Source organism: Halichoerus grypus, chromosome 5 (assembly GCF_964656455.1).
Source record: "Halichoerus grypus chromosome 5, mHalGry1.hap1.1, whole genome shotgun sequence".
In the NCBI taxonomy this organism is placed as follows: Eukaryota; Metazoa; Chordata; class Mammalia; order Carnivora; family Phocidae; genus Halichoerus; species Halichoerus grypus.
The window spans coordinates 134,001,221-134,021,058 of NC_135716.1; the positions used below are offsets into that span (position 1 = coordinate 134,001,221).

The 19,838-nt window shown below is 37.6% G+C and overlaps 1 protein-coding gene across 19 annotated transcripts in view; it reads right to left on the reverse strand.

Moving 5' to 3' along the window:
- Positions 1-19,838, reverse strand: part of SGIP1 (SH3GL interacting endocytic adaptor 1) — a 199,838-nt gene that overhangs the window by 33,817 nt on the left and 146,183 nt on the right. For 11 of the 19 annotated variants that reach the window (XM_078072973.1, XM_078072976.1, XM_078072975.1 and 8 more), the window contains one exon: positions 13,806-13,865. The exons of 7 other annotated variants lie outside the window; for them this stretch is intronic. In XM_078072973.1, coding sequence (XP_077929099.1) covers positions 13,806-13,865 — 60 coding nt within the window. Of the gene's footprint in view, positions 1-13,805; positions 13,866-14,791; positions 14,858-19,838 lie in introns of all 19 variants that reach the window. One more of the 19 variants, XM_078072985.1, reaches the window with a different exon arrangement.

The following is a 19,838-nucleotide window of genomic DNA, read 5'->3' on the forward strand; positions in this document are numbered from 1 at the left end:
AGACATTACTACATATTACAGATCAAGAAAGCAAGTCTGAAAAAAGGAGTCATTTGCTTTCATTCTCACAGACAGTAAGTGGCGGAGTCAGGATATAAGTGTAGGTCCACTTAACCTTGTGTTCCTTCCATAGAAGGAGCCCATAGGTCTTACCTTGACTCACAGTGGCATTGTGTGAATTATATCTGTTACATGCTTTTCAGTGTGCAAGACATTTGCCTCTAGGAAAATGAGGAAGGCACACTTAAGAAAGTCAGTTTGCACAGAGCAGAGTTAAGGATACTTAATTTCTGGGTACACAAATGGGATGAGAGTTATTTTCAGTCTTCCTCTTCATAAATCTCTGCTTACCTGCCTGCAGATATATATACATACATACATACAAATATAGTATATATTTGATGAGCATGTATTTCTTGTTTTTCAAATTCCACTCAGTCCAGAAACATGACAGTTGACATTTTTGCCATGTTTTAGAGAGAATTTTCTTCGAACTGGGTCTTTGCTTACAGTTCCCAAACCATCATTCAACATTAATGCCATATTTAATTAACTTCCTAAATAATATTTTTGACTCCAAAAATAAAAAAAAATTATACTTGTTTTTATCATCAAAATCACAGTAAACATATTCAACACAAGGACTATTGCTAAAAATGGACACAAGGTGGGAGACAAAGCCATAATGAAAATGTTTTTGGTATGAAGACTCGCATGAACAAATCCTAGACAATTTTGTATAGATAGTACTGAGAGTTTGTTTGATCCAGCATCTAAGGCTGAGCCAGCAAGAGCATGGTATACAGAGAATATGAATAATGATATCAAGGGCTAATTTATATAGAGCACTTATGTGTGATGGCCACTGTGCTGAATCCTTTACATGCATATTGTCTTTTACTCTCAAAACATCTCTTTGAGATGCATACTGTTATGTATGTTTTACCATTCATTGAAGGAACTGAATCTCAGTAAAACTACATGGTTTGCTCAAGGTAACTTGCTCTACAGTAAGTAGAAGTGCTGGGACTGAAAACCAGGTCTAAATTTCAATGGCATTCTTAAACCCTACCCTATATTATCAATATTTGTCCATTCATGTTAGTGAGTGTTGCTCCAAGATTCAGGTGGGTGGACGGCGTGCATCCTTAGTGGGGGAGTATCACCCCAAACAGTGTGAAAATTGGTTCTTGGGGGAAGGCGAAAGAAATCTTAATTTTTTATGTATAAAGCACACAGATAGACATACAGTACACAGCCAGATGTATAGTACATTTGTGATATTAAAATTCTACTGGGGAGGGATTAGGGGAAAACAAAAGTCTAAAAAGACTCCCTGGGTAAGAGGAGGGGCTAATGAAGAAAAGTTTGAGTTGCCCTGATTTCTAGTTTTAAAAGAGCCATGCACGTGAATGTCCTTGTATACCTCAGCAACTGTCTTGGGAAAAACTGCAAGCACTGGTTTTGCTAGAGGATAAGTTTCTTTCTTCAAACTTATGCTGAGTGATTAATATCTACAGTGCCACAATTATGGGTGATCTATTCAAGACACTTGGGAAAATATCTAATAATGACCATACAAAGGAACAGAGTACAGGAAAGAAAGGCTGGAGAGCTTAGTCAAGCCAGGAGAGGTGTTCTCCCATGGGCAACATGAGCAATCCCTGAGCTGAGGCAGGGAGGAAGTGAATATAGTCGGGGGATCTGAAATCCTCAGAGAAGCTAGAGAGAGCCTGGGTCAGGTTTCAAACCAAACGGAGCAAGGCCATGAATACAATGGTGGGGGATAGTGACACAGATCCAAGAGCACTAACAGAACAGGCAAGGAGTCTGTTAAGGAATAGGGAGAATTAGAGGTTCCAAAAAAGATACCCAAGCACGTTTGGGTGGGGGAAATCTGTTTTCCTGTGGAAAGTCTGGTATGTATTTTTAGAGAAGGAGTGGCTACTTGATGGTATGGCCTGGGAGTTGACAACATTAGTATATTAGCTTGTTAGAGTATTCCTCAAGTACAAGTGGGCAACATAATGACTTTTAAAAAAGGAACAAGGTATTCACTGAATAACCATAAATGACTAAAAAAGTATGAAAAGTTCAGCCTCACTAGTTACCAAAGAAATGCAACAGGATGAGAGAAATTTTTACCCTTTCAGATTAGAAAAGATCTAAAAACCCAATACTTCATGAAACAGGCACTGTAAGATAATGTTAGTGGAAGTAAAAATTGGTATAACCTTTCTAGAAAATTGCTTGGCAATGGGTACCATGAACTTTTAAAAGCTGCACAATTTTAGCCCGTAATTCCAATTTTAAGAATCTATTCTAAGAAAAATATCTTCAGGCCAAAGAATTATATGCAAAGATGTTCACTGCATGTGGGAAAATTTGAAGCAATTTAAATGCCTAATAATTGAAGTGAAATAAATCATGATTCATGACAATGAAATGCTAGGCAGATGTTAAAAAGTTTTGAGTAATTAAAAATGGAGCTAAAAGCAATTACATATCACATTTTCCCAGTTAGATTGGAAAAAGTGAAAAATATTGATATAACTATGTTGATAAAGGCATGGAAAAATGTTAATCATAATGTTGGTACGAACTTTTTGGAGAGACATTTGGCAATAATGTAGTAATGTTTAAAATGTGAATACCCTTTAACATAGCAATTGCATTTTTAGCAATTTTCTTTAGGACAAATTAAGACAAGTACAGAAAGATACAGGCTTAAGGCTGCTCATTGCACCATTTTACATAATAGAAATAAAAAGGGTAAAAACCTAAACATCCCCTAATAGAAGATAGGTATATGTATATAATACTATGGAACCATTAACATGGTTATACAGATGTATGTGTATATATGTACATACATACATACACACACACACACACACACACACACATTGCATATACTAAGTTGAAATGGCTTCCATTGGGGCACCCAGGTGGCTCAGTCTGTTGAGCATCTGACTCTTGGTTTCGGCTCAGGTTGTGATCTTAGCATCGGGAGATAGAGCCCCGCCTCAAGCTCTGAGCTCAACGCAGAGTCTGCTGGAGATTCTCTCTCCCTCTCTCTCTGCCCCTCCCCCCACTGGCATGTGCGTGTTCTCTCTCTCTCTCTCAAAAAAAAATAATAAATCTTTAAAAAAAAGAGAAATGATTACTATTGACTGAAGATTATAGGGCAGATTATATATTCTATTTGCATAAAATTCTAGGTAACATATTTCCTTGAGCTTAAGAAATACTTTCGAAAACATTGTAACGTTTCTGAAGTTGAGATGCATCTTCTAAACGATGTCAAAAGAAACCAGGTGGCAGCTAACAGAGCAGGTTCCGCCATTGTCTTTGTCTGTACTTGTGGGAATGTCACCACGAGTAAAAGTTATCAGCTCACCTCACAGTCTCCTTGGTTAAGCTGAGTTACTTGGATTGGTAGCCTCTCATGATTACATTTTAACTTACATTTGGACCCTTCTTTCCCCTTAAAATGCTTTTAAGAAAATTCCATCTGCTGCAGTAATAAAGTGAAAAGTTATTTGTACACAAGAGATAAACTGTCACAAACCAGGCTATGCAACTGCAAGCAGGAGAAACCGCCACATCCTTTGTAAACTAAACCACAGAGTTCTGAAAGATGGCGCAAAAGTAGGTTATGACTGAATTATGCATCATGTAAGAATATATAACTCAGGTGCTAAAACTGTATCTGTCAAAAACTTCTAGACGACTTTCAAAAAAGCTATTTATCTTTGGCAATTTATAAATAAACTCAGGAATACTAACGTAGATAAAAGCCTGGAATTTTTGATGTGCCCCCAACTTAAACTATCAGTGTCAAAGAGAAGACAGAGATCAAGGTTATGAACATGCGGCATAAAAACCTAACCGCTGATGGCCAGAATTGATTTAGATCCATCTTTTATTCAGAATATGAAATAGGTTCAGACTCAATTTCTAATTGTTATACTTTAGATGGTGGCTTGCATTTGGTCTATTATTGGTTAGAAAAAATGATTTCCTACATTTAATGAAGTTTATTTTGCACCCAAAAAATCATTATTAAACCAGTGGAGCTTATCCTAAAGGATAGCCTTTTGGAATCAAGTAAATGTAACACACACGTGTGTGTATAGGTATCTATAGAGAGAGGCTTTTCTTTAAGATTTTTCAACAAATGTTAAAAATGTCATCTCTACTAATCTCTCAAAAGTATGATCAGGGTGGTGTTTACTTTTTTTTTTTTTTTTGTAGTTGTAGGATCTTTTCTCCCCCTTTAGCTTTATTGAAGTATAATTGAGAAACAAAATTATAAGAAATTTAAAGTGCACATCATGATGATTTGTTATACATATACATTCTGAAAAGATTCCTCCCATCTAGTTAATGAACACATTCATCACCTTACCTATATGTGAGAACATTTAAGTTCTACTCTCTTAGCAAATTTCTATTGTACAATACAGTACTGTCAACCATAGTCACCATCTTAGGCAGTAGAGCTGCAGACCTGATTCATTGTATAGTTGAAAGTTTGTACCCTTTTATCAACTTCTCCCTATTTCCCTCACCTGCCAGCCCCAGACAACCACTTCTCTATTTTCTGTTTCTGTAAGTTTGACTTGCTTTTGTTTTTGTTTTAGTTTCCACATATAAGTGAAATCATGCAGTATTTATCTTTCTCTGTCTGGCTTATTTCACTTAGCAAATGCCCTCAAGATCCATCCATGTGGCTGCAAACAGCAGGATTTCCTTCTTTCTCTGTATTTACTCCTTTATATATACTTTCCATAGTGTGTGAATTTTAAAAAATAATGTGCTTAAATCGATTTCATGATCAGAATAAAGCAAATCGTGAGCTATTTTAAAATACATTTGAATGGCATGGTGGACATTATCATATGTTAAAATAAAAGGATGCATAATTATAAACATGCACACTACACATGCATACACGCACACAGTCACATCACATGAAAAACGCTAGAAGTGATATACACCAAAGTGAAAACAGTGGTTATCTATGGTTATTAGACTGTAGGTTATTTCATCTTCTTTATATTTTTCTGTTTTTCTAAATTTTCTATAATGAGCACGCATTACTTTGGTATTGTGGCAAAAATATAAATAGAAATTGGGATTTAGATCTTAAAATACCACTGAGGTTTCTACATTTCTCCTTTATTTTTTTGAATAGTTCTTTGTTCTTATAGTTAAAAAGTGGATGCTGGTGATTTTGAACACTATTAAAAGTTATTCCCCTGGGGGCTGATATTTATGAATGGAGAGGCATGGAGAATGCCACTGTAGTCTGACCTGTCTGAAAGCCTGTGATTTGAGCTGCCAGTTTCATTGGGAATGGGCTGCGAGCAGAGTCCAAAAAAAGGCAAAATCTAAGGAAAGGAATAATCACCATTAAATAACTCATGCTTCCTCTTCCTGGCCTCATGCTTAACAATGACGACTGCAACTCTCAAAAGTCACCAAAACATCCTTGAAAAATTAACATCATCCTTGCTCCTTTGGGACACTTCTCCAGAATAACCTTTCGTGCTTTCTCAGAGGCATATTTCAAGCCTCCAAATCAGATCTTAGGGGGAAGGCATGCTGTAATTATTCCGAATATAAGATCCAGAAACACAATGGTAAATAGCACATGCTGTCTGTGAAGGTGTGCCAGCAGGAAAAGAGATCCCAAGGCCATATTTACTCACGTCCTGGTGACTTAGTACAAAATAGCCCGCAGAAGTGGAACAAGTCCAGGAGACTTCTGGCTGCTAAAAGTCCATGCTCTGGCAGAAATTGTTGCCATATGTATGTTGCAAAATAGTTGAAGACACAAAAGTGTGAAAATCTTAAGGGCAATGGCTTCTCTTAATGCTCTGTCTTAAATGCCATATCTTGATGAGCCCAAATCAATCTTGGACTTAATAAATGAAGCAATGAATGCAAAATTCTTAGCACGTTTTAAACATTCATTAATGGCAATTATTGTTTTAGAAATGATTACATGCATATAGTACTTTATAGTTTACAAAGACCTGTCACAAAGGACTGACTAAAATCTATTCACTCCACATCCATGAAGTGGCTTAGAAATGGGAGATTCTCTTGAGTCCTGACACCACCTCTTTGAATCACTTCTTCATTCATTATGTCAGCTTTCCTCTCTGAAGGGGGTGGCCAGGGGTTCTTCTATGTCTAGGGTGGCCAGAGTCCAGAGTACAATGGATGGGCAGCCTTAATTTATGGATAGATCGTCTTAGAGGACACATAATAATAATGAAAAAAAAAAAGTTATCGCATGATGAAGGCTCACAACTATGCAAAGGTAAAGCAGCTCCCCCGTGGTGATTCTCAGCTTCTCCATTCTTTGTCTCAGGAAGTTTGAAATTACTTGTCAAATCTGCTGAAATGCCATGATTTACAAACCCTTTAATAAAAGAGACGGTAACAGATTTTCTTCCGGCATCTCCCATCAGCATGAACACAGCACCCCGAGGAGTGTATCACCAGCCAGATCACTAGTCTCCACAAGTCAGCTTTAGTGATAGGCTCTGGTGGAGGCGGCAGGTGTACAGCAGGGAGGATGCCTTCTGCTTCCAAATCATTCTCCTGCTCCATAAGCAGAGGGGAAAAGATTGCTCCTTGTCCCTGCTGATGAGGAGGGAGGCCGCGTAGCCACTCACAGCAGACCAAGTTGCCACATGTTTTATGTGGACGAAGGCTGGAGTGCTACAACCCAATCTTCTCCAAAGCAGTCAAAAACCATACAAAACACAGCCATGTTACAAGCAAGGGAAACGTGAAGTTGGAGACTCGTGCTAATAGCTAATAGTTACTGAGCGCCTCGCATGCACTGACCTCAGTACTTGACCATTTAATCGTGACTTCAACCTTATGCACAAGGTGCCATTGCTATTCCGATTTCCATAGGAGGAAACGGAGACTTTGAAAAGTTAGGTAACTTACCTAAAGTTGCATAGATGCTGAGGCTATAATTCAGACCTGGAGTGTTAATTCCGGAGCCAATGTGTGCACACACACGCATGCACACACAATGACACTTTTTCTCTCCATATATACATGTATATACATTCTCTTTCATTCTCTACATATAACATATATTTTTCTCTCTGTGTGTGTATGTGTGTGCCTATGTATGTGCTGAGAGTAAACATATAAATTAATTGGGGACTCCTTCTATTTTTAGTATCTAGGATAATACCCAATATACCTGTAGGTTAACATTTTTACATTAAGTAAGATTTTATATCAGAACTCAGGGCACCTGGGTGGCTCAGTCGTTGAGCATCTGCCTTCAGCTCAGGTCATGATCCCAGGGTCCTGGGATTGAGCCCCACATCGGGCTCCCTGCTCCGCGGGAGGCCTGCTTCTCCCTCTCCCACTCCCCCTGCTTGTGTTCCCTCTCTTGCTGTCTCTCTCTTTGTCAAATAAATAAATAAAATCTTAAAAAAAAAAGAACTCTAACTCAGCGACATTTTATATTTCTTCAAAGCAGACTCTGTGTAGACTTAAATAGCACTCTCATCTTTTCTTTTGGAAGCTCTCCCTAACTTCTAGGCCAGGTTAGGTCTCCCTGCTGGATGCCTCCAAAATACCTACCTCTGAATATAACAATCTCTGCACATTATTGTAACTATTTGTTTAATGTCTGACTTCTATGCTCCATGAAGGGAGGAACATGTCTTTCTTGTTCACTACTGTAAACCTAATACTTTTCATAGTACTGTGCACATAGTAGGGACTCAATAAACACTTGCTGATTGAATGAATATATCCATAACAATATCTGTCCCTATAGCAATATTATCAAAGCCTTATTCCACAGATTTGTTCATTGTTTTCCCTATCAGATACCACCTACCTATTGCAGAATTAGTAAACATAGAAAACCATAGCATTTTGCTATGCACCCATCATAATCAATTTTACATATATTTGTGTGTGTGTGTATATATATACATAAACATATGTGTATATGTGTGTGTGTGTGTGTGTGTGTGTGTATGCTCTCTCTACATATAAACATATGAAGACAGTCCTGACTCTGGCCAAAGCATAATGACTATGAGCACATCGAGGCATATACATATTTGAGCTGCCATGAGGAGTATTTCAAGTCAAACTCTATAATATCATAAAAGACAACAAATTCCTTCTTTTGAACATGACAGATGTGGCTATAAGTTTATTATGGGGATAGGTAAGGAACATCACAGTATTTTGCAAGAGCGTCTGCTTCATGGAAAAAGAAAAATGAAGTATCCTATAAAAAACAATTTTCTCTCTATTCATAGGCAAGGAAATGCAAAATTTATTATTCAATTATTTTTAAGATTTATACAAGTCATTAAATTTTTATTTGATGTACACAAGAAATACTAAAAATATCCTTAGTCTCATATGATGTTCAGTTTTGAGTGTGTCAGAAGGAAGAAAAAGGAGGCAGAGATAAAAGGTGGTAAGGTCCTTGAAGACGCTCAAGAAGGACACACACCCAAAGAGGACAAAGGCTTTGATGGGAAGCAGTTGGAGAAAGGAGACAGTGTGTCATCTCTACGTTGACTTGTACGTGCAATAACAGCCAACTAAAAGCTGGTATTTTCCTTCTAGGCTTGATGGCTGCAATTTTCCTATCTGGTACTTAGGTTAACCGTCACAACGAGTGCAACTGGGTCAGCCAGTTAGGCATTCCTCAGAGCAAAGACAACTGTGAGACGAAAGATCAGCAAAAGATCTAGGCATGTGATACATTCCACAAAAGTATATCCACTGAATATCATGCATTAAAAATTAATCACTAATATTTGTGTGGTTATTTAAAGAAAGGATACAATAGAGAAAGTCCCAAGTCACAATGCATTCTTTTTCCAATCTGGCTCCTGAATGCAGGCATGCCCCAAGGTTAAACTCTTACCTCCATGGATTCAGTCCTTATCTCTAAGCAAATGACTCCCAAATTTGCACAATCTGTTTACTCCAGGACTCGTCTACATGGAAGGTGCAGGACATTTAAGTTGAGAGGTCCCAAAAGTAACTCATTTTTTTCTAGTTCTCTTGGAGATCCCTTTCTCCTGGTTTACAACAGCACATTTCTCCCTGTGTATCGGGATGGAAGATTTCACTCCTTTCCACATCCTAGTAGATTTCAAATGATGCTACTTTGATGGTGTTTTTCAAATCTCAAGATGGAAAACGGTACTGTCTGTCCCTTACTACTTCTCTCAAACTGCTTCAGTAAATCCCCAAATTTTGTCAGTCAGTCCAAGTCCCTGTGCCTCCAGAAGTTATTCCAGATTCTTCCCGGTTAAAGTCTATCCACTATTCAAACGTTTCCAGCACTTTTTTGCATTCTATAATGACTGTTGCTATTGTGTGCCTTTTGTAGGAAGTGCCCATGTCCTCCATTTCTTGTGAATTCCTAGAAGGCAGACACAGCATTTTCCCTCCATCACTCCTGCACATGGACTTAGAGCTCTGAGGACGTCATGGAAGGCTTATTAACCACTGGATAGAGGAATGCATGCATGGATATTCTTTACCTTTTCTCTTCTATTCATCATTGACCCTAGTTCCCTTTTCCTGCTCTAGGGAACAATTTAACCTATGCTTCAGCTTTTAAAATTGTCTACACATAGCAACTCTTCTTTCTGGGGCTTTGTGCTGATCTCATTAATTCTCTATTTGGTAACTCCAGTCAGATGGGAAATGCCATTATGTAATCTACTTCTGTGCCCAGGCATGTGTCATTCAAACTCAGGGTTCATCTCCCAAAATGACACTTGCCAGTGGGGACCATTTCCAAGATGTGGCCAGAGGTGTGGATTACTGAGTAGCGTGGACAGAAAGTGTGTTGGAGCTTAAGAAGTCAAAGAGGCCCTAAAACCACGGTGTTGGATGGGTCATCCACATCAATGTATGTCACAGGATAAAGCTAGGAAGCAAGGTGAAGAAGAGGGTGAAAAGGGGCTTCCAGCATCTCTAAGCCTGCAGTTAAATGCAGCGGACAAGAAGGTCAGCAGTAGACGGCAAGAAGGAGTGGTAGGCGGTAGAATTATCAGATGGGCAGCACACAGGCACAACAGGAGGTGGTCTGGAAGTGGCAACAGGGAATTGGGAGAATTCAAACAGTGCTTTGTAGTCCCATGACATATGGCCCACAGAAGACTGGAGAACTTTCCGGGGAGAGTGCTACAGAAGTGATGGTCTCTGAAGAGAGCTGGGATTCAGTTAAGGAAACAGGTGGGCGAGGTTGGCAGAGAGCCTGCGAATGTAGAGGAGGGTGTTGCTAAGGATGTGACATTCTTGAAGGCGTGATAGGGGTAAGAGCAATAACGGGAGCACAGAAGAGTCTAGAGATGAGTGTGCAAGAGGCTGTATGCACAGAGGATGGAGATGCTCTTCAGACACAAGGACACTTAAGAATGGTTGCAAGGTTTTTCGTTTGTTTGTTTTTCATTACCAAATACAAGATGATTTTGTAGTTAAATAAGCTAAACAAAGAGAGGGACAGCACATTTCTGGAAACATCTTCATGTTAAAATGCTCTAGGGAATTGTTCAAATGTCTAAGAGTCACATCTTTTATTTGTCATGGAAATATCTTTCCTTTCCTTCCATCTCAGAAGAATACTTGATAGCTTCATACTCTTGGATGAATTAATTTATTACCTTTTGCAACCTTTGTTTTTTTTAAAACCCAACTTAAATAGGTTAAGATATTACTGAAATTGTTTATCAAAGTGAAACACTAAGAAAAGCTTTGGAACTCTTTTGGGTTAGAACCATTGTTTAACACCTTTCTACCTTTCTTGTTAAATCAAATTTGAAAGTATGAAGCACATCACATTTGTCTCCAAATAAATTCATAAGCCAATGTTCATTAGTTGGTTGGTTGGTTAGTGGCTCAAACACTTACTGAGTAACTATAATGCCTAGAGCACTGTATGAATGAGACCAGCTAAGGTTTTGAACACTATAAAAACACTATTTAGATGCCAATAAATAATGATTTAAAAGCTGTTTAGAACAGGTGAGTAATATGACCTGGGAATCTTCTTCTGTATTCCCTGAATGAAGCATTGAAGAAAATGATATGAATAATAACAAATGTGGGTAAAACCAGAGTGCCCTAGAAGAATATGCTAGAAGTGCTATTCGATAGGACATGTTGAATGACGGTCCTTTTGGAGTTTAAAATTTGGGTAGGGGCACTATTCTCAAGGTGATTTCCATGTCCTTTATCATCACAGCAGAAAATAAAAAAAAAATCCTTCCAGCTTGCACTAGCTAAAAATACCTGAAGCTAATGTACATAAATGGTGAAAACAAACCTTCTCCATTCTTTTTTTTTTTTTAAGATTTTATTTATTTATTTATTTATTTTGGGGGCAGGGAGCAAAGTGGGAGAGGCTGAGCGGGAGGGAGAGGGACAAGCAGACGGTGCACTGAGCATGGAGCCGATGCAGGGCTTGATCTCATGACGCTGAGATCATGATCTGAGCTGAAACTAAGACGATTAACCGACTGAGCCACCCAGGTGCCCCTACCCTTCTCTATTCTTAAAACATAGCCATTCTTGTTCAAGTGGCAAAGTGTCATGTTTAGTTTCTCCTAAGTCCTGAAGTTCATTTTAATGTACTTTTATCTGCATAAGCATTTCTCAATGAGATAAGTAGGGGCATATATTTGTGATATGGCTTCTCCCACAGTGCCTTGGGAAACCCTTTCTATACGTCCTTGACTTGCGCAAAGTCCAAGATGAAGGTAACATGGTACTAGAGATTCTGATTTATTTCTATTAAAACACCTTCTTGCATGACTTTCTTGGTCTAAATCAAGATGCTTATGAAATTCAGATCTTATTAATTAGAATGGCTATGTTACCAACTTTAGATACCTAGTATTATGTTTTATATTATATGTTATAATTATATTTTCCTAAAATGAAAAAAAAATGTAGTTCACATTTTTAGTCCACACAGTTATTAATACTTATATTTGACTGATAATATGTATTTTAAAAACAAACAAACCAACAACCTAAAATTGTCTTTAGACAGGTATCTTCAAAAAAAGTCTGTCTCTCCATTTAAAGAAACCCAAACTCAAACACAAGCAAACGAGCCAATAGATACTCTAAAACCGAAACAAACGGAAACAACAAACACCATGGAAGTTGTTTTTTTGTGTGTGTGGGGCCCCAATTACTTGAGGCAGCGTTGGCAGTAGCGTATTGTTCAATTCCCTGGTTAAAACAGGGTAAACTATTCTGCTGTGGCCAGCCCGAAGCAGAGAGAGAGCCTTTATATATGCAGGGATTTGCTGTACTTTGGGATTACCAACCTATTCAACCATAGCTTCTCCTTTTGAGATGTGCTGATCAGTAAAAAGACACCTGGGCACTTTTTAATTCCATCAGATTCAAAGAGAAAGCTTAGACGGTCATAAGTTTGGCTTAGAAGGTCATAAGTTTGTGGATTTTGCATCTTGGTTATTACAAAAGTAATGACCCAAGGCAAGGAAAGCTTCTGACATCATGTGGGAAACATGCATCCTCCCCTGAAGATTACCTATCCACCTGTCCTCCACCTGAGCCAGGACAGGATATCAGGTATTTGGAAAGCTTTAAATCAGATCATTCTTTTCTGTTGCTACCCAAGCTACTCCCAGCTAAGGACTTCCACCTCTAGGACCATCTTGCCCAGAAAATTCGCCCCTGAGAGAAAAAAAAAAAAACACCTCACAAGCTACTTAAAAATCTTTATCAGTCATTCTGATTTTTAAAATTGCGATAAAGCACACACTCAAGTTAGGAAAGTGCTTTTTGCTGTCATGAAACACAAAGACAAGTTCAATGTTTAGATTCGACTCTACAGTAGAATACATTCTGGCCCACTTTTGATCCTAGGAGAAATTCAGCTATTTAAAATGGTAGAAAGTAGGGGCTTAAGTGATAAATATTTATGGATGAGACCAACCACAATATTATTACTTAAATTTTCCCCACAATTAGCTTAAATAAGATTTTTTATCAAATGCCTGGCCTGTTAAAATGGTTTAGAATTTAACATAAAACAGAAGAATGCTAATCCTTAATTCAGAGTATAACAAATTATCCAACATTGAGGTTAAATACCTGACATTATATTTATGTAAATTCACCTTAATCTTCTAAAATGGCAAGTCCAGCGATAGTTGTCCATTTTCCTACAGCCATGTCAGTTGCAATTTCAGTAGATGAAAATAGAATTTACTACAACACTCCTTTTTGTTCTTTTCCTCATTTTTCTGATCTCCTATGCAGCATTCCTTGTCATAAGAGTATGTATACATATTTATGCTTTACAGTAATGGATGTTGTATCTGAAATATTAGTTATCCAAAACAAAATTAAATGCCAATTCCAACCCAGAATGTCCTTACATTTGTTGTACTGCATTTGCAAAAGAGTCAGGAAAGAGCCCTGGTTGACAGAGTTAAGTTCCTTGGCCAAAAAAGGTGTTTGTTTGTTTGTTTCCAATTTCACACAGTTAATTAAGTAACCAATATTGACTGCAAATTGGCTTGATTTTTTTTTAATATGAAAAATTGAAGATCCCATACAAACCAAATTCATGTCATATTTTCTTTAGTATTTCATATTTTCTAAGTAGCCATAGCATTTGTATATAGAAGGTGCGACCAGGTCTTTTGAAGAGAACTGGGATTTGGAAATGCAGATGGGAAAAAAAGGATGAGGGGTATCAATTAGAATCTGGTATGCTATGTACTACTTACCTTCAAAAGTCAAATAAAACTTTCCTCTGTCAAACCAAACGAGGGAAGGCTGTTCATTCTCTGTATGGCCAGGAGTTGAAGCGGGATGGGAAAGGTTAAGGAGAGGGAGAGAGAAGGACACAGTATGAGTTACAGGTCATTAATCTCACTATGGGGGAGGGCGGAGGCACTGCATGCCATTAGCGTGCAGGAAAAAGGGAAGGCTGGTAATCTATGTTTTGGTTTTGGTTTTTAGTTTGGGAAACAAAAAGCAAAAGCAAAGCTATGGAAGCCTAAAGGGATGGGCACGTGTTGTTGGTAGCTTGATACTCGGTGCTTGAGCGCATGGAGCGGAAGTCTTCCTGGCCATGCAGGGGCGTCAGCATATTTTAACTGCACTAGTTAGGGCAAACGGTCATTTAGCAATTGCTGTATCCATTTCATCTTCAATGTCATCCCCTTCTATATTTTCGAAAAGATAAACTCGGAGTTATGGGTTATATCAAACTTAGCTTAGGTTTTAAATGACAACAGCATTGCATATCAATTTAAAGTTCATGGAAGATGTCGCACATCTTCCGTCCCCTCCCCTGGAATCACCTTAGGCATCCAGACACAAAACACCCTTTACCTATGTACCAAAGAGAAAACAAGATTACTGACGGTGTCCTATTATATTTTAAATCCAAAAGCAGTCACCGGACATGTAATTCTGAGCAGTTAAATTATTCCTTCCTTTGTAAATTCACAAAGCAATGGCATCTCACCTTTTTCAAACCTTTTGAGAAACTGTCATGCAACCTGCTGCTTTTTAACAGGTTCACTTAAAAAAAAATTTGGTGGGGCATGAATTCCACGATGAACAATAAATAGACAGGGTGCTTCTGAGAGGCACCAGACACTCATGAGGTGAATAGCATGTCCATGAAGTTTATAGCATTCAGATGGCATAATGGCTTGGATTTTTAAAGTCTAGATATCTAGGGATCACTGGGCTAGCACCATACCTGCCAGGGTATCACAGCACCTTTCAAACGAGGGCAGTTTGTCATAAAAAACATCATCTTCTGACACTACGAACCAAAGAAATATAAAAGAATGGAAAACAAAAACACAAATACAAATCCCAAATGAAATCAAGCAGTACACTTCACTGATTGAAACACAGAAATGATATTAATGGAAAAAGGAAACAAAACCTAACACAGTGGGATAATGATGATAGGGTACAAAAAAAGTAATGTGCTTATTTTATGATGGTTCTATGAGAAAAAAAATTAAAAAATTAAAAATTAAAAATTTTAAAATGCCAGGTTTTAGCAATCTGTGAATTTGGCTAAAGTCAGCTCCATGGAAGAAATCACGCCCCCACCTTTTCAGGGAGTTGTTAAAGGCACTGTCATTAGTAATTGACTTGTGTAAGTGTATTTCACTCAGACACAGTTCTCAAGTGGCCAGACATATGTCCATCAGTAGAACCTCTTGGTACACAGGATCACTCATAATATACCTTCTCCCTGCCCCAGTGGGCAAGAGTAAGCTTTCAACAAGACCATAAAAAAGCAACAGAATAAATCTGAGGTCGCTGAATGAAGTATCCCATTTCAAACTCATCAGTATCCAAATTCAGTTTGCCTTGCACCCGTCTTTAGTAGTTATGGCCCGTTAATTTTGGACAACATTACTGTAATTCCATCTTTGTCTATGGTATCCAGCTATGGCCAAATGTCTTTGTAAATTGATCACAACAGTTGCTCTGGACCCCAACCGTTCCAGATCTTTGCACGTGATCTCCTTTCTCACCAACTAACAAATACAGGTAATTGGAGTTCTATTCTATGTGATCAAAAAAAAAAAAAAAAAAGTTCTTGATTCCATAGGTCTTAAGAGTATTATTACAATTTAAATTAAAAATGGAATAAAATCTGTACAAAGACCCATAAGGGAGAATCCTCTCTATAATGTAGAGAAGATAAGGAAATTGATGAGAGTAGTAAAATTACTCTGTAAACAATGTTTCTTGGAAAAAATATTCTACTGTCTTGCCTCCTAGACTTAGGAAGTAAAGCAGGAAGAGTTCTTCTGTGTCAACTTTTAAGGTTCTAGGATAGCACTTGTCAGTCAGTATTTATTATATAAGTGACTTCCCTGGTGGCTAGAACAAGTTAATGCAATGTCTATAATATCTATAGGAGAGGAACAGGACATGGCACTAAGAAGAACACTCCATACTCTGTTCAGAAAATGGGAAGCAAAACAGTTACATTGGCCGTAACTGAATGTTACAATACCCTTTCATACCTGTTAGTGGGAAATGATGGAGGATATTTTCTTTCCTTTGAAGAACTAACTTCGTATTTACAATTTCCTTAAAATGAGGAGCCTCCATCATGATGAGCACTGAGTAATGTATAGAATTGTTGATCACTATAGTGTACACCTGAAACTAATATAACACTGTATGTTAACTATACTGGGATTGAAATTTAAAAAAAAAATTAAAAAAAAGAATAGAAGGTAAGAATTCACATACCCCCCCCCCCAAAAAATGGGTCTCCAATACTGCCATTTGTTTTTTGAATTGGAGTTACAAAAGAGTAATTCATAGGGCTAAATAACATGTTCATAATTTTTTTATGGTGGTTGTGGACATTGAGGGCTTTGAAGAAAACAACAAAACTAAACTGGGGAACTTAAAAGATGAATTATTGGATAGCTCTGTGCTTGCTTTAAATAAAGGCAACACTCAAATTAAGTACAGAAGAAAAAATTTCCTTAGGAACTAACCATGGAAATTGTCTCAAATTGATCTGGGATGGGGAAGCCAGAACTAGAGACAGGTCTTTCCAAAAAAAAAAAAAAAAAAATAGTAGAAAGGTAAAAAAAGACTAAACTTAAGTATGGGAATTTTTAGTTGAGATCAAGAATATCCATCCTCGAAGGTCTTTCTGTGCCAAGTCATTGGCATTAATACAAGTATTTTTAAAAGAATGTTTATCCAATTCAGAATTGCCACCCAGCTGGGAGAGACAAAGACTTAGAGAAAAATACTGTAAGATTTAGATGCTACGGCTAATATTCCAGTACTGAATCACTTTTGCTCAGAGTTCTACACCAAAGGAAACATCAAAATCCACCTACTGCTTCCTTTGGTGCCTGTAAATGGTTACTTTTCATTCATTCAGATTTCTGAGATGATGTTAAAGATGCAGTTGAAATTGCATAATTAACAGTGAAGGAATATAATTAACAATATATTTAATAATATATTTTTTTCATTTAACAATGAAAAAATTGTCTTTATGGTATTCTTACTGCATTGGGGTACCAAAAAAAGATTTTGCAAACATCTAAAAAAAACAAAAAACAAAAACCCCGACTCTCACCCATAGAAATAAGAAAAAAAGTAAGAAAAATGGATATTTAAATTACAGGTATCTCTGTTTATCTTTAAATGTCTAAGAGTTTGTTTCTTAGAATAATTTTAAACATTTTCTCTATTCCCATAATATTAATAGGATTTTTCCCCCAAATCAAATAGTGAAGGTCCTATGAGTGTTTCTAATGCAAAAGGAGTGTACTATATTTCATTGATTCTGCTTTGTGCACTTTTTCACATTTTAACATCTCTGAAATTGGAATGGGTCTTAAAATTAATGGATAAGAAAGCATTGCATCTTAGCTTCTTAGCTACTTGGCAGTTTTCCCCTCCTTTTCTTAGTCATATATAAAATAATAGCGTATCTTCTGATGGAAGGTGTCTTAATTCGGTGATACACAGTCGCAGAGGGGCTCTTCATTATTTGAGCGTGGTGATGCACAGAAAGTCCTATTTGCAGGTGTGGTATCAGACTTACTACTTTATAATCACAGCTTTCATGAAAGATTTTATGTCCAAAGTGTTTTGGGGGCATATTCTTACAGGAATTGTTGCATAAGAAGATTAGACTTGCTCTTAAAAGTTTAGTCCTTGAATTACGTTCAACTTTGCAATAAGCAAGTACAAATAAATATGTACAAAGTTTCCACCACACTTGCCCCAGTTTTGGCTCTGATGTCATAGGAAATGTCAAAAAAGTATTGTGTGATAGAAGAGAAATGTTGAGCCACTGATCTCAAAAATTTGCTGCTGAAATTCTCTATCCCCCGCAAGTTATTTTACTGCATAAAGTTGACATTCCAAGTCGGTCATGAATAGTCAGCCCCTGGTGCTGAACAGACAAAGCACATCCTCTCCAAAAAGAGATAAACAGCAATACACAGGAGCCGCTGGCAGCCATCTGACAAGGCATCTACTTCAGAGACAAGTGGCTGTCAGGTGGCCTACAGCAGCAGGAAGTAAAGAACAGGAGAATGAGGAAGAGGAATACCAAAAAATAAAAATAAAAACAAAAACAAAAAACAACCAAAAAACCCCCCAAAACCCAGAACCAAACAAATTAAATCAGAATGTTCCTCAGCAATGAAGCAATGTTGAGTATCCTCTCAGGTGGCTATTTTTTTTTTTAACCCCTCCGTCATTCATCTTGAAAGAATGCATACTGGTTGTACTAAGAATCAAAGTCACTGGCCAGGATTTGAGATTTCTGTGGCAGGGAGTATAAAAACGCATTGTATAAAACATGGACACGGTTCAAATTCTCTGTGTGTGTCATTTTCTCTATGAATCTCAATGAGTTTAAAGAATATGTTAGTCACTCATCTGAGGGCAGTTGAGGTCTGCTTTGTGAGTGAGAGTTGATGCTTCTTACTTTCCTCTCAGACCAACCAGGAAAATCACATGGAGTAGGTGGGACAAATAATCTTGAGGAAAAAAAAAAACCCAAAACAGAACCCCCCAGATAAAACAAAACCAAAAAAAAAAAAACCCCAAAAAACCAAAAAAAACAGAGCAAGAGTGGGGGAAATGGCTGTAGCAATCAGGAATATTAAAGAGTGTCCAAAAAAAAAAAAAAAAGGTTGAGACATTACAGAAAAAACGAGCAAAAAATTCCAGAGAGAACTGGCCTCATAGGCATCTTAAAAGAGAAAGCCCCCAATTACCCCAATGGATGATGCAGAGAAAGAACAGACGTGGCTATATAAATGATGTTAAATACCTGTCTTTTAATGAATCCTACAAAATTGGACAGCTGGTTATATTTTCACCAAATCTGAAGGATTGTTTTGGGTTGGTCTGATTAAAAATACAGAACACATGATATAGTTGAAATTCTCTTTGGGGCCCCCTACAAGGCACACCTTCATTTATATCCCTGGGAAAATAAGGAGTTCTCCAGAAGAGCTTCAGGCTTTGATCAAAGTACTTCTCACATGGGCAACTCTGTAGCGTGCTCTTCTTTGGTAAATGATAGCAGGGATTTATTTAGCTTTGAGTTAATGATTCTCCCAAGCAATGCAGGATGGGCCAGCTGGTTTACAATATGGAAGACTTGGAGGGGAGTTCAGACAATAAAGGAAGACAATGGGAAAAAATGGAAGGGTGGAGCCCCAGGGCAGAGATACCATGCAAACATGAAAGAGGCAGCAGCTTATGGAAGATGGGTGAAGAGGTGTAGAGAGAGATCAGCCTTGGGAAGAGGAAAGATGCTCCAGGCAAAATGAGGCATTTAAACCTGGGAAAACCATCCAGCTGAGCAGCCATTCTCAACTCTTGACTTTCATCACACCATAAGGAAAGAGGCACAAAGGCATTTACTGAAAATGCCAGCAATGACTTATTTCTCAGGGAAAACTGACCACACATCACTGAAAAGCACTAGAAAAGAATGTCAAAAAGTTTACTCAACTCCCACAATGCCAACACTTACACCATCTGTCAACAGAAGGACAACCAAAAGTGATGAAGAAATGAAATCTTTAAGAAGATAAAAGATCAAAATTTCATGATTTCTGATGTGGTACATGATTGGAACTTAAATGAACATTCCTCCTCAAAGGAGACTATTTTTATGACAGAAATGATATGTAAATTACTGGACCTTATTTGTTGATTTCTTCTTTACTTTTATGAGTAGCTCTGTATGGAATAGCATAAGAGAATTCCTGCAAAAT